The 16,033-nt window shown below is 40.3% G+C and overlaps 1 protein-coding gene and 1 long non-coding RNA gene across 3 annotated transcripts in view; one reads left to right on the forward strand and one right to left on the reverse strand.

Annotated features, from left to right (window-relative positions):
* Positions 1 to 33: 33 nt before the first annotated feature.
* On the reverse strand, positions 34 to 3,504 carry LOC148372243 (uncharacterized). Its single transcript, XR_015849528.1, has 3 exons — positions 3,475 to 3,504; positions 3,216 to 3,381; positions 34 to 105 (listed from the first exon to the last, which is right to left on the reverse strand). It is a non-coding gene; the product is annotated as an uncharacterized LOC148372243 (long non-coding RNA).
* Positions 3,254 to 16,033, forward strand: part of arhgef5 (Rho guanine nucleotide exchange factor 5) — a 23,598-nt gene continuing 10,818 nt past the window's right edge. Inside the window, exons 1-5 of one of the 2 annotated variants that reach the window (XM_088326893.1) lie at positions 3,254 to 3,787; positions 4,208 to 7,495; positions 9,124 to 9,166; positions 10,142 to 10,191; positions 14,158 to 14,528. In XM_088326893.1, the coding sequence (XP_088183019.1) occupies positions 4,228 to 7,495; positions 9,124 to 9,166; positions 10,142 to 10,191; positions 14,158 to 14,528 (3,732 nt within the window). In that variant the 5' untranslated portion in view covers positions 3,254 to 3,787; positions 4,208 to 4,227. The remainder of the gene's footprint in view (positions 3,788 to 4,207; positions 7,496 to 9,123; positions 9,167 to 10,141; positions 10,192 to 14,157; positions 14,529 to 16,033) is intronic. The other variant, XM_088326895.1, reaches the window with a different exon arrangement.

Below are 16,033 nucleotides of genomic sequence, written 5' to 3' on the forward strand. Positions count from 1 at the left end.
TTGAATACATAAATAAAATCTCCTTCCGACCTACTTGAGTTGATCCAAAGACGTGTCCTTCCATCTATAGCCAGCGTGTCCGATTTCCTTCCTTATCAACGTTTGCTATGCACAACAATGATTTGAAATAAATTCCATAAATACATGAATAATTAAATTGCATTGTTCAATTAAAAACACAAGGATTATTATATATATGAGGAAAAAAAGACATTTAGGTGCTTAAAATTTGGACAGTTTGACATCAAAGTGAACTAAATAACTAAAACTGCTGAAAAGATTTAATATGAAATCAACACAAACAAGTTCATTCTACAATGAGTATATATGATGAGAAATAGTTTATAACTGCTAAATGAAAATTCCTTCCATTTTTAGGACATATTTGTAATGCTTTAAAAAATATTATATCAATCACCCATGCATCCTAATCTTTAAAAATATTATTTCATCTTTTGAGTACTTTTTTGCCTGGAGTGCCACGTCTCATTTACTTGTATACAATCTTCACTTTGTTGTTATCAATGAGAATATTGACATTTCTGATTCTAATTCTAGCTATTGATCCACTCAGCAAGGTGCAGTCTGGAAATAATAGAATCAGCTGATAAACTGAAACCCAGTTTCCTCTTCAAAGGCATTGCATTCATTCTTCACTATTCAGTGTGAATAAGTCACACATCCTAATCATGCGGCGGACCCCTCAAAAACAAAAGCCTGTTTGCATAACAATTGCCCCCCCCCCTTGGCACAAAATGACCATATAAGTCTCTTGGCTTTAAGTTACAAGAACCTAATGCATTTCCTTCGGGGAGGAAGACTTCTAAAAATGTCTTTTTCCAAACGCAGATGCCCACAGTTGCACAATTTACGATCCTGGAGAATTAAACAAACTAAAACGAGTTGTATTTTTTTTTCTACAGCTGTCCAAGAGAAATATGTCAACAACTATTTCTAATGTATTGCAATTATTGCCAAGAATGTGTGCAACATTAACATGGAATTTGAGTGGAAAAATAAAAAACAGACTAGTTTAGAAGATCATTTTTTAAACATGTATGTATATATATATATTTATATATATATATATATATATATATATATATATATATATATATATATATATATATATATATATATATATATATATATATATATATATATCCATCCATCCATTATCCGCTTATCCTCAGTAGGGTCGCGGGGGTGCTGGAGCCCATCCCAGATATCTTCAGGCAGTGGGCAGGGGACACCCTGAACTGGTTGCCGGCCAATCGCAGGGCACACAAGGACGGACAATTCGCTCGCTCATTCACACCTAGGGACAATTTGGACCGGCCAATTAACCTAACATGCGATTTTTGGAATGTGGGAGGAAACCAAAACAAAAACTACTATCCAACCAACTAAGCAATCAACTATTTTTTGCAAAAGTATTTTGTCCGAAAAAAATTGCACAATTTTTGTGCTATTTCCTTTGTAAAGTAACACAGTATTGGTTTGTACATTTTTGACCCAAACTTGGGTTATTTTTGACTGATTGTATTTTTTGGGTGTGTATTGTGATTTAGTTCTTTATTTACAGTGATGCAATTGAAAAACGAATGTGTTCTGGTTTTGTTACAAATTAACAGAAATGATGCAAATATTTTATAGTTTTATATCTAATCACTTTTTGATATTTTGAGATGGGGTATTTGCATTTTTATAATGTGCAATGAATGTGGAATGTTTGTTTTTTTGTTTGTTTTTTTTCAAAATTGGATCAAAGAAAACAAAGAACTTTATCACAGTTTTTTCCTGGAACAGTCCTGTATGCTTTGTGATGAGTTAAGCTGATTCTAATATGAGTTTTTTGAAACAATGGTGACTTCATTTTATTCTTTTAGTACTCTGTTATTATTATTATTCTGTTACTTGAATGTAATAGGACAACCAGTTCAGGGTGTCCCCTGCCCACGACCCGAAGATAGCTGGGATGGGCTCCAGCACCCCCGTGACCCTACTGAGGATAAGCGGGGCAGATAATGGATGGATGGATGAATGTAATAGGTTAGAAAGTGAACAGGCTAAGCTTTATGTTTTTCCACCCCAGCCTTTTTTTCCCATTTCATATGTACGGTGTAGTGGTGGATTTTTAATGCATTGGAACATAACAGGTGTCATGGTGGATAACTGGTTTGCACGTTTGCTTCACAGTTCAGAGGTTTTGGGTTCAATTCTGGTCACCAGCCTCTTTATGTTGAGTTTCAATTTTCTTCCTGTTGATGGTTGGATTTTCTCCGGGCTCTCCAGTTTCCTCCCTCGTCTTAAAAACATGCTAGTGTGAACTCAGAAAATAAGTCATTTTTAAAGGGACAGTGTGTGATATTTGACCACTAGATGTTGCTGTATTGTGTAGTTCTACTGAAAATGAGTTCTGCAAAGCACAAGGAAGCATACGAACTACGGAGAAACTAAATGACCTAAAAGCAGGGTATTTCCTTTATATTTTTTGCCCAGCCAAGATTTAAAAAAGACAAAGGAAATAAAAAAGGAAAGAAAGGAAATATGATAAAGAGAAACGTTAATAAAAAAAGAGTAAAAATATATTCAAAAAAGAAATTCAAACAACATGACAAAAAGGAAAAAAAATGGAAAAATGAGAAAAAAAGCTAGTGAAAAAATAAGTAAAAAGAACCAAAAGGAAAAAAGAGGGGAATTAAAAAAAAGGAAGAAATGGAAGAAAAAGGGGGAAAGGAAATATGGGAGAAAAGAGAGAAAAAAAGAAAAAGTAAAGAAAGAAAAATGAAAAAGGAGAGAAAAAGAAGTAAAGAAAGGGGTGTGTGTGATATTTTGGGGCAAAATGGCAGACAATCAAACCAGGTCTCTAGGTGATCCTCTTCTTATGTCAAATAAATGCCAATTTCTTGACCTACAAGTATTTTTTTTTAAAATCACGTTTATATGATAGCTTATGTATTTTTGCTTACGATACAAATCAATACTGTTATTATAAACTAACGATTTTTTTAACCATTTGGAGGCATTAAATATTGTTTTTAAAGCCAAATGCGACAGACAAGACTGATGTTCTAACCTCTGATATTGCGTCTATTAAACAATAATTCCAAAATGTGTTTTTTTATCCTTTCCATTCTCCTGACAAATTCCGCTCCAAGAGTGTTATCTTTCCGAGGCCTCTTCTCCCCTCCCCCACTCCATTATCACCTTACCTGCATGAGAGTTTGTGTGCTGTTGCGCAGCCACACCCGGTTGCTCGGAATCCACCAATCAGATGATCCGGACAGAAACACCAAGGAGGTTGTACTTCCTATGTTTGGTGAAAGAAGAATGGGTGCAGTGCAGCGACCAGCCAGAGTTGTGTGCTTTTCTTGGTTTCTGAGAGGAGGGAAAAAAGGTTTCAGAAGAGGACAAGACCCTGCAACATTTGTACTTGATTTATGAGAGAGTAGTTGAGTGAGAGTGACTTACAGAGGACAACTAGGCACAAGGGGGTTGAAAGAGGAGGGGAGAAGATAAGTGTCAATCTGTTGAGACTTGTTTGGGAATTTAAAGAAGGAAGGAGGTGGGGAGAGTCGGAGAAGGCAGTGAGAAAGTGGAGGAGAGTTCAGCAAAACATTCGATTTTTTTTCACCAGATAAGTAGCCTCCGTTTGGAAACTTGTTAGAGATTTTATAAGTCACCTATGACAATGTGAAGGAGTTTTCGTGTGTTGTGCAATCAACATGCTTAAACACTGAACAGGACCGGGGGAGACCAGCTCTCCCCACAACTTCACATTCAGGTGAGTGGATTTTCCTTTCCTGAGATTTTCACACCAACACCAGTGTGAGTGGGTTTTTTTTGCCCCTGTGAAAGGCGGAATTTATTCTGTCTTGACATATGTGTGAAATGCCGTGCCTATGTGTAACAGGCCCTAGCTTACTCTACGGCCTCCTTTGGTATGCTGGGCTTTGCAAGTTTGTGCTGCATTCTTCGCAAACTGTAAAAGGGTGTCACCTTTTTGTTTTATTGAGCCGGCGTCTTCATTTCGGCTTGGTAAACCCAAAGCAAACTCCATGTTTATGCCACAGTGTGGCATGAAAATGGCTAAAACTTGTACAGCCCTCTTAAATTGCTCCTATAAAACTTGTACTGTTTGCACTTGAAATTCCCATTTGCTTCAAAAATTTGTCTGATTAATCGGGTTTAAATGTCTCCAAAGGTTCTCCAAATAATGTTACCATGGGAACCAAAAGGCCAAACGCCACCCTCTTCGAGACTTTGTCAAATTCCAAGACTCCTGACCGTGAGCTTCAGCCAGGCAGAAGAATCTCCAGGGATCCCAGTCCGAGGCCGGCTACAACGGCCCAGTCAGAGTGGGAAAAGGTTCAAGACAAGGTGGCACAGAAAGATTGGGAAGCGGAGAAAATCAAAGAAAAGACTAGGTACCGAGACACTGATCGCCGAGAGAGGTTCTACGAGGGAGATCAAGCCCAAAGGACCAGGTTGCGAGAGGATGGGCAAGCAAGGAGGCAAGAGGATGAGAGGAAAAAAGGGAGGCCACTGTCAAACATGGAAAGAGACTTTGAAAGGACTATGGAATGGGACATCAAGAAAGGTGACACATTTCCAAGGATGAGGAGTCGTGAACGGGATGAAGGTCATGAACAGAGACGCCAAAAAGATAAACCTAGAAGGACCGACACTGATTGCTGGGAGAGAGTTCATCAGAGAGAGAGCAGAAGAGGCGAAAGGAGAAATTATGAAAAATCCTGGCAAAGATACCAGGAGTCCAATCCTGGATTCAGGGAAGAGCGGAGAAACCCACATTATGGGACCTCGAGGGACGCAAAACAAAGGGATGTAGGACGAAGAAGGGATAACATGGACTGGAGCGAGGCCAGGATATCCTCGCCACATAGTCGAAGAAACCGGCGCATGCATCATGACAATCAAGAGGAGGAGAGGACCTATAAGAGTGCCGAAGGGAGGGGCACGAGGAGTGAGGGAGACAGCGATGAACGAGAAGCAAGGCGTGAAAAAGCAAGGGTCCGCAACAAGCGAGAAGAGTTGATATATCAACATAGCAGAAGTGAGGGGGAGAGCAAGGGTAGTTCGGCGAGGGAGCCGGACAGAGATCGTTACAGACACAGAGACGCAGACCGTATCAGGAGAGAGGGGGAGCGAAACCGGGGGCGACACAGAGAAGTTGACGGGAGAGCAGCGTGGGAAGGGGGAACACAGTCTGGCGACAGGCGGGAGAAAGAGTACTACAGAGCACACAACCCGAGGACGGAAAGGCAAAAAAAGGAAAAAGAGGCTGACTCGAAGTGGGATGAGAAAAATCTCAAGGAGGCAGCCTTTGGGGTGCCGCCGAGATCTCAGAGAAGTGGTGAGTGGAGCAGCAGTATGGATTATGACACGCGACACAGGAGAGCCAGAGACAGCTACGAAGAAGTGGAAAAAGAAAACAAACAGGACTTCAGAAAGCGAGAGAATCGAGAGAAGCAAAGAAGTGAGATAGACATTAAAGAAATGGTGAACAATGCGCCGGAGCTCAGACGGATGTGGTTAGAACCACAGAGCGGCAGAAATAGCCAAGAATCGTCTCTGGAGGATGACTTTATTGACCAAAGAAGGGGAGAAGAAGAGGGAGAACGCCAAGGAGGAGGTGTTGAAAGTTTGAGTCGCGACTACAGAGAGCAGTGGGAGGGGGTAAACGTAGATGGAGAAGACGAACTCCAAGAGGATTTGGATCATCTGTCTGGCAGTGGCGGGAGTATCAGAGTAAAATGGCAAAGAGATGCTGAGGGAGAGAGCAACAGCGAGGAAAGCGAAAAGGGAAGTGAGACAGGGTGGAGGCCTGACAGAGATCGAATGCTTTCAGGAGAGGATGGCTTTGTGACCGTGTCAAGCGGTGGCGATGACGAAGATGAGCGAGAGGAGTTCCTGGACTGTCAGGACTTTTGGGAGGGCGGGGATGCTAAAGACACTCCCTCCTCTCCTGGCCATGAGCAACCGACGAGAGAAGAACATGCTAATGATGAGGAACTTGCTGGAAAGGAAAAGAAGCCCAAGTACGTCTTTTGCGTGATCGGGCAAGCGTCACCGCAACCTGACAGGATGTCGCCGTCATGCGCTGAGCAGGAGGAAGACAAAGAATGCAACCTCCTTTCTGAAAGTCTTGATCAAAGTCTTGATGATGTCAGTCGGCAGCCTTCAGATGACCTGGCTTCTTCACCAAGGAGAAATGAAGAGCATATGACAAATAGCCACAAGGTAGCTGAAAAAGACAACGCCAGGTGGACAGAGGACAGCCAACGAGACGATCCAGGAATGAGAGCCAGGAAACCCGAGCATCCATATGCTGAAATCGGCCCCTTTAAAAAGGACTCGGAGACCGAAAAACTCCTCTTGAAGTGGAGGGAAAAGAGTAAACAAATTGCCGAGAGGGATGGACTGTCTTCCCTCCCGACAAATCCTTACGCTGACGTCCTATCTCAGGTGACTTTCGAGGAAATTTTACCTGCCTTAGAGGGGCTTAATGTAGAAGAGATGAGCCCAGAAGAGAAAGAGGCCATTCGGATCCGAATGAGTGGCGCATGGAGTATGACTGAGGAGCCTAAACGCCATTCGCAAGCGCCTCACCTTAAGTGGGCCAAAAACGTTGTACGTGAGATCCTTGGACATTCTGGGGAGGACTTGACGGAAGACCCAAGCTCAGGACTCGCTCCGACTGAGACGAGCCAGGTCGACGATGTGCCTGAGGGTTCTGCAGAGACTCAACTCGACAGCTTGAAAGAGGACGACACAGACTCTGGACCTGAGCCAGAGCTGGAGGAGGAAGAGCCTTTGGAGGTGGAAAGGTTGAGAGGTATGGAGCAGCGCCAGCCAAACATGCATGCTGACCGGCTCTCGGCCATGCATGCCGACACGACCGCAAACATTCTTTCTGAAACATTGCTAGACAGAGAAAAGGAGGATCAAAACCAGGAAGCCGATAAAGAGTCCGCGTCTCACCCTTATTTCCAGTCAGTAGATGTGAAAATAACTGAGGAACCAAGCAGTGAGGTGAACGAGTCTGATTCTGAGAAGGAGACAAGCAGTCGGACAGAAACTGAGATTTTTTTATCTGTCAGCAACATGTTGTATAAGCCGAGCAGCTGCCCAATTCTCAACTATCCGTCTCAATCAAACGTTGAGGGTAATAATGTTGGGGATAATGAAGCAGAAGGAGGAATAGAGTTTGAGGAAACTGGTTCTATAGAGGGTCTATCAGGTATAGAATCAGAAACCGATGAGTGTAGTACAGACGGGGTAGAGCAAGTGGGGGAACTGGGAGGCGGCTCTTTGACGAGAACCAGCAGTTTCCGGCATATGGGTCCCGAGGCCCGCTTGAGGAGACTGGGCATCCGTAAATCCACCACCAGAAGAAATGAGGTGCTTATAGAGATGGAAGAGGAGGAAGGTGTTGCCAGGGATCGCAGAACTCGAATATTCGCTACAACAGGTAAACAGAGAGGACGAGGCGGTCCCTGAATCTGATTTTATTCTTGTCTTATAAATTAGCACTCGGTATGTTTAAATGCAGGCAACAGTCCGATTGAAAATGGAATATTGCAATTATTCCGATGAGGTAAATATGTGTAAGCGTGCACGATAATCTGATTAAGGTTTTAGTCCAACTGCAAGTTTTCCGTTTTACATTCGGGTAATCCGGTTGCTTGTGCTTAATTTTCCTTATCTGGGATATTTTAAGCCCTGAAGCATTTGGGACATATAATACAGATACAAATGATGAACACAAACTCCAGTTTACTTGCTAAAACAACCTTATGTTTATTGATTGATGTATCCTGGACAATTTCAAATTATTTAATGCCCTGACAGCAAAAGTGCTACAGTCCATACTGTATATACATCGGCCAACACTTCACATTTGATGTCTGATCTGTCGAATCAAGAAAAAGCAGTAGTTTATCTCGCTCAAGTTAAATTTGCGTGCTAAAATGATTTGGGGTAAAAAAGACCGCCCATGTGAAAAATTTGATGACATTTTGGTAACATTTTAACTAATTTTTTAATCTTTAATGATTCTTGGAGAAATATATATTTGTCCAGCAATATATATATGAATGGTTGTAAACATAAATTGCTTGTTGTGTCACTATTGTTCAAACTTCAGGGTTTTTTTCTAACATGTGTCATACATATGTACGTGTGAACAATAACGTACAAAAAAATAATGCGGACATATTTCAGGAACTTGTCCTGACCGAGCAAAACCATTATGATTTCTGGATTCAACACATCACGCTAAATCAGCTGAAAAACACAGACCACAAATTTTATATTGTTTTTTGACTTGTGCAACGGATGCAACAGTTGTAGACATTCATACGTAGTGTAAGTCCATGCTTCTGGTGGGTCTATTATAATCGGAATACTCGCAAACGGGTTTATTAGTTTGTCTCTAGAAATTGAAACGATTAATTCGGATTGCTCTAAAAATCCGATAATCCAATTCCAATAGGAATTTTGCCTTCATGTAAACGTACTCAGTGATGCAAAATTTGCTTGATTTCTTTGTCTCCAAACAATGCCGATTGATCAAAAATTTTATTGTGTGATAATCCCCTTGACATTAACTCATCTGCACTTGATTAAAACCCTTTTCAACATTTCCAAATCTTTATCATGATTTTTGTCAAGAAGTCCCAAAGATAAAGATCCATTGAAGTTACTGCTTTTTAGGAAGTGTTAGTGAGTGGAAGAAGGTTAATACTGTATGTCATTCTATAAATCAGTTCTCATCATCTAGGTTATATTTCAGACAGTGTTTTCAGACAGGTATTTCCAGAATCAGACTTCCAGAATCTTATATCATTTTAAAACATTTGAGGGAAGAATCCTCCAATCGATTGTGAGGTGGTTCCATCACAAGTAATACTGTGGTCGGGTTGTGTGATGAAACAAACGGAGGTTGAGGCATTGAAGAAAACCAAGAAGAGAAGAAATAGAAGTGTGGATTACAACAACTGACTTACTTTCATTTTCTACTTTAATGTTTGCACTCTGGAGCTTTGATGGGAATGCTGTTGTACAATGTTTTGACAAGTGGAAAATTTGTCGTTCCAGATGAGGACGATCGCAGCAAAAGCTGGGGGGAGGTGGATCTTAGGTGAGTCACATTTACTGTACCTCAAAATATAACATAATTCTGTTCTAAGGTGGGGATAGCAAAGTTAAATTGCTGTATGGCAGGGGTTGAAAATTACTATAGTTAGTTAAATCACTTTTACACCTCCCTTCTGAAAAAAATATTACAATAACACAGTAGTAGTAAGTACTGCTTGTTTGAACTACACTTGTATAGGAAACAATGGTATTACAAATAAATATGCATTTAAAGGAAGAACAAACATTGATTTACGTGACTTGAGCTGGTCGAGTGGAGAAGCGGGTGGATGCCACGGCAAATTAAAAATGAAACTCATTTTAAAACTCCACTTGTGAAAATTGCCATGCCCATAAGATACCTTTTTGCTTTAAACACCTACTTATTCTTAATCATTTTTCCGATTGACATTTGGTTACAGCCATATACCTTTTCAAGACTGGTAATTCTGTGTGCCTTCTTTTGCATGCTTCGTTTCCCCTGGTAATCATGTTTTTTTACTTCTCCCTTTAGCATCACTGCAAGTCTTGGGACTCCTAGGGAATAAATACCATACAAAATATATAGTATTGCATCGCAGACCCGCAGAGTCTTTACAAAGCACACAAGCTTATGAATAGAAGAATGGAAAATCATTGTAGGAGGCAACCAATAGTGTATCGGCATTTCATGATGGTGTGATGCAAACCAATAGCAGACCAGTGTTTTCTATGACGTCGACCAATAGCAGACAGGCATCTTAAAACATCGTACGCATGAACACCGCAGAGTTTGAATTTTATAAGTTTTTGGCCACACAAAATAGTTTCTTGTTGATGTAGTCTAGTGGGGAAAATATCGTAAATCGGGGCCTGACTCACTCATTTCATACCGTGAAGTGAAAGGCCGTAAAGCGCGGTAGCCATATGCCGGGGTCTACTGAAATTACCTAAAAATCCTTACCTTTATTTTTTCACAACCATCTTTATGTTTCTTCAGGAATGTTTTGGACACAATTGGAAGACGAAGAAGGAATTCCAAATTTTTCAGTGAGTATCCCCGTTCTCTTCTTTGCTGTTTTTCTTTCAAGTTCCTAAAACTAAGCTTTTTCAAAATGGATCCGGGAGAGTACACAATGACCTAAGTGAAAGTGTATGAAATGATGAATGAGTACAACTCCACAGTGAGAAAACATTCCACGCTTGTAATTTATCAATAAATCTTAATCTGTTCTATTCATGTGGTGGTTGGCTGGGGCAACTTATCTCGAGATCCTCGACTTTGCTCGCAGACGGGAAAAGCGTGACGCATTGGCTCATTTCCCTTCATGGTGTGTGATTCATCTGGGCAGAAACGCAAAACTCGCAAGCCCCCGCCTCTTACCGCACGCACAGTTTAGAGCAAAATGTAGCTAATGGGAATCAAAATGTTTCTTTGACAATCTAAACAGGCCTTCGTCCTCTTGACTCACTCAGTGAGTGCGCCTGTTTTTTTTTGAGGAATTGTAGATGTGTGTTTCTGCAAGCTCGAGGCAGGATTATGCAACAGCTCCTTTCTAAAAACATGCGGGAAAAGCAGCTTCTGCTTTGACTTTGAATTCCATCAAGTATGTGTAAATGAGATGGATGGACAGGTCGGTAAATAGGGTAAGGTTGCTAGCTCGGCAGCTTTGTGGGTCATCAGGCATGTTCTTCGTTGTAGGTCAAGTCATGTTTATTTGTGTATCCCTTAATCACAAGAAGTCTCAAAGGGCTGTACAGACTACAGACCATTATCAAACCAATACAATTCAGATGAATGACAAAAGGGTTCAGCAAATAAGCAAAAATAAACACAACTTAGACGTACTCCAATTTAGGGTGTCACAAATCCATGCGTATGTGCTAAAAGCACACGTTGTTTCTTAAAGTTTAGTACTCCACAGTCAAGACCAAAGGACTAATCAAATTCCTACCGAAACCTTGATGTGGAGCTCTGAAAAATCAGATCCTTATTGGATTCCTGGTCTGGGTAGATCGTCATGTATTAGTTACATGACCTGATGTTCTTTTATGATTTATTAAAAAAATACCATACTGTACAAAGAAGTTTGAAACGGATTAGCACATTTATATCCGGTATGCGTCTGTACTTGCAAAGATTTCAGGTTAGGAAGCTTCTCCCAGATGGAATTGAATTTGTAAGGAGGGGGAAGAAATTTAATATTTTAGTGAGAAACAAACACACATTTTTAACTAAATGTTTGGATTGGCATTTGGAAATGTATAAATGTAAAAAGGGAAGACACTGAATCCCTAATGCCCAACATAAGCAGGTAGGCGCCTTGCATGGCTGATTCCCTATTTGTGTGAGTGTGTGTGTGTGTGTGTGTGTGAATGGGTAAGTGTGAAGCACATTGTAAAGCGCTTTGGGAGGTCTTCATTGACTGGAAAAGCGCTACATAAATGCAGACTATCTACCATTTACCATTTAAAGGTGTTTACCTAGCTAGTTTGCATATTTTCAAGCTATAAATTGCTCGAGCTGGGGGCGATTTTAGGTCCAGAGCTTTGGGGGTGCTGAACACCCAGAGCATCTTACCTCTCTCCTTTTCCACACATCCAAACATATTTTATTCATTAAAAATATCAATTTAGTCATCATTTATTAGCAATAAGATAAAAAATCAGAATCATAAAAATCTATATTTATTCAAAACTGTTTCTTAATGTTTTCTAATAGTAAATGGTTTATAGATAATCCATCAAATTGTGATGATAATGTGGTCAACTAATTAAGAGAAAATACTTGATAATCCGAATACATCTTAGGTTTTATTCTTGATGGGATGTTTTTAACTTCAGACACTGTTCATATTTTACTTCACAATGGATACCTGTGTTCTCCGAGGCTCCAGGTTCCCTCTCTTCTTATTCTACCCCTCTTTCTCTCCTAGAGCCTAGAACCAAATAAATGAGGAGGAGGTTTTGTGTATTCCTTTATAGCTCCTGTGGGTAATAGACTTGCACCTGAACATTGTACTTTTTTACTGAAGAAACTGTGAATGTCCATGCAGGTGCTGAAAGGATGACAGCACACATAGCTTACACACACACGCAACAATTAAGCTAGGCTGAATATTGTTGCATTCCATTCAATGCAGCTAAAATGAGGACTAATATCTGTTGATGAAAACAAAGAACATGCCTGCCAACCAACAAAGCTACCGAGCTAGCAACCTTAGCCTATCTACCGACCTATCCATCCATCTTGTTTACACATATTTGATGGAATGCACAGTTAAAGCAGCTGAGGTTGTGCAGTAGGGTGTCTTGGGGGTTCTTCTTGTGTTTATTTGTTTGCATATGTATGTATGTATGTATGTATCCACATATCATTATTTTGAGGTTCAATTGTTTTGCATAGGCACTTGTTAAAAACAAAACGAGTCAAATGTATGTTTAATTGTACTGTATTTTCTCGACAATAAGGTGCACCTAAAAACCCCAAATTGGCTAGACATTTAAAAATGCTCTTTATATCCTGGCGCACCCAATTATTTGCAGAATGAAAATGTTTTCAGTTTTTATATGTGTGCATCACTGCACAAGGTTTTACGGTACAATCCTGTATTTGAGCAATAATTGATCAATTGGTAACTATCACTGGCACAAATTCTAATACATCTAATACAACAGGATTTGAACCATGGTTGTGGCATCATTTACATTTAACCACTATAAAACAAGTAGTAACGATTACATAGAAAAAGGCATTAGAGGTTATCTCATTATCAAACTATTTTTACTCAGTGTTCCAGAAACGCTGATTAGAATTGTACATTCTGATTGGTTTAACAGTCTCTCTTCACTTATTCTCCTGTCAATAGCGTTGCGAAAGACAGAAACAGAAAACTGACAGTCTTTCGAGAAAATACTATGCAAGTTCATTGCAAATCAGTGTTTCTGGTACTGTTACAATGAGATAAGAACTAATGTATTTTCCTTTGTTAATGCGAAATCCGCATCGCGGTCATCCTGGAAGGGGGATTACCACTTGTCAGGCCCCTTCTCGAGGTTTCTTATTTTCCTCAGGCTGAGGTTTTGAATATTTCCTTGCCCGCATGTTGGTTTAAGATCAAGGAGGGGTAATTGTAAACTGGGCAGTCCTTTGAGACATCTCGTGACTAAGGGCCATACAAAGAAATGTGACTTGTGTCACAAACCAGGAACGGAGACTGGACCCAATAGCGTTCGTTTTACTCAGTTTTTATTAAGAAAGAGAGCAGTGCTTGCATCCACGATCCGATGATCGTCGGTACGGGTAGTAGATGGCAGGAACGCGGAAGTGGCACTTGCGTGACGAGCGAGGGTAGTCGTTGACAGCGAGAAAACAGGTTGATGGCCAGGACAGGGGAGCAAAACAGAAACGGGTCCAGAAAAGAGGTCGGCAACAGGTGTCAGGCAGGAAACAGGGCAAAACAGGTCGATGGCCAGGACCGAGGAGCAAAAGCAGAAATGGGTCCAGAAAAAGGTCGCCAACAGGTATCAGGCAGGAAAACAGGGCAGGATAATGTCGGAGAGTACAAAAGCTTGCCAAGCTGAGAGCATAGGTTCGCAGACGGTCTGACGGCTTCCTTTCGGAAGACGGGAGTTTAAAAAGAGTTCAACAGCCAATCAGGTCCCGTGGCTGTCGCAGGTGCCCCGAATCGGTAATCATGACAACTTGACTTTGTAACACTAGTGGTCAAGTGTCGTCACTCTAACGCCGCGACCTGCGCCTGACTTCCGTTGGAGCCATGTTTTTCGATTGATCATTCATTGCACACCATAATATCTCTTGTAGGAACGCACACATATAAATACTGTATGTATTTCCAATCTTATCCACCATATTTTGTGGCACATAAGGAAAACTTTCAAATTTCTGTCCAATTTGAGGTTTTGGTTTCACAGTATAGTCCAGAAAATATGGTAGCTGTCAGCTTCAAAATGATTAGCGACCCCTAACTAAATGCTGTTCTCTCATCGCTCCAGATCGCGCCCAACTCTACCAGCAATACAACGAGGCCGCCCAAAACTCGGAGATCCTGCGGCAATCCCGCTCCGATATCCTGTCAGTCGGGGAGGACAGCTCGGCCTCCCCGGCTCCGTCGCCTCCCCCGGCCCGCCGTCCTCTACCGCCCCTGCCCCCTGTCCCACATCCCCACTCCTTGTCCCACTCCGCCTCCATCACCAGTGTGAGGAGCTTACCATTGCCCGAGCCACCAAGAAGCCCGGGCAGGCCTTTGTCCCCCCGCCTCTCCATTTCGCTCACGCAGTCGGCCACCCTGTGGCGGGAACTGCCGGGGGTCCGGAACAGCAACGAGCTGGAGGACCTCACTGAGGACAAGAGACGATTGCAGGAGGTAATGGGACATTTTAAGACATGTCGAAACTTAGTCTTTAATCACTGGTTGCTAAGAGAGACAAAACAAAATTAGCCGTCTTAAATTAGTGCCTAAATCTAATCAGAAAATACTATACCAGCTATTGTGTACTTATACATATAAAACCGAGAGGTTATTAACACAGGTAAAGAAGTAGAGGGACTGTTTAACCTATCAGAATGCACTTTGAAAATCAGTGTTTATAGCACCGTATAAAATAGTGTGATAATGACATAAGCTCTAATGCCTTTTCGCATGTTATCTGTACTACTGATGGTCTAGTGGTAAAATGTCGCAATCTTACCGCAGGCAATTAGGGTTAGATTCCTGAACAATGTTTTGCGATTTTAACCAGCTATCGATTGATTGATCTTTGCACTATTGTATGCTGTGTCTTACTTTATTCTCAATTTCTTTATTTATATAAAAACTAATTTTTGTGGGGTGCGCCTTATAATCAAGTGAACCTTACAGAGCGGAAAATACGGTACGAAAAAGAATTGTCAAAGCAAAATCACTGTAATTGCCTCATTTTTACCTACACTGAAAACAATTTCCCATTTGCAGAATAGATTGCTATTTTATTCGTATTAGTTTACTATATTTTGGACCATTTTTTACTAGTAAAAAACCTGCCTTATTTTGTCACATTTTAAAACTAACATCTTAAGCAAAAAAATCCTCAAAAGCTAATTTACCTGATATGGCAGATTGCATAAAAACAAAGTAATAATATTTTTTAAAGTAAAATAATAAATATATATGTAACTAATAAAAGCTTTCCTGGTATAAGAAAAATAACCATTAAAATAAACAAAATGGTCTGATTGAGCAAATTTTTACAATTACTATTATTATTTTACTTTTCTTACTTTATTTTTCTAGAATAAGTAAAATAATCATTAAATTCTGTTATTGGGTGAGTTTGCTAATTTTCATTAAGAATTTGCAAATTTTTACTGGTCAAATAAAACCTATATCTTTGTGCAAGCAATATTTTCTGATATGGAATGTTGCATATATTTTGCTTATTTTACTTAATTTATTTTAACAAAATATGACTTAAATTGAAGTAGATATATATCATATCTAAAAATTGAAATATTAGAATTTAAATACAATTGAAAAGTGTACTTATTTTATTTACTATTTCAAAAGGTTTATAATATAAATGTATATTTTACATACATGTAACTTCCACTTTATGACCTGATCAGCTTACGTCACAGCAATTATAATATCTTACAGTATTAAAAAAATATTTCCTGGGCTACATAAATGAAAAAAGTTGTGTTATAAATTAATGAACAGCAAAATAAGATTATTCAATCCGATTGGGGAGTATCTGAAAACAAAAGGAAAAAAAATGTCTTACAGGATCTTCGTTGTTGGGCATTATTTGACAGGCGTAGCCCCAAATGAATCATTGGCCCTCTGTTATTACCTCACACCCCAGGCTGCTAAAATAGTTACACAAATACTGG

Source organism: Urocampus carinirostris, chromosome 2, assembly GCF_059441175.1.
Source record: "Urocampus carinirostris isolate Australia breed hairy pipefish chromosome 2, RoL_Ucar_1.0, whole genome shotgun sequence".
In the NCBI taxonomy this organism is placed as follows: Eukaryota; Metazoa; Chordata; class Actinopteri; order Syngnathiformes; family Syngnathidae; genus Urocampus; species Urocampus carinirostris.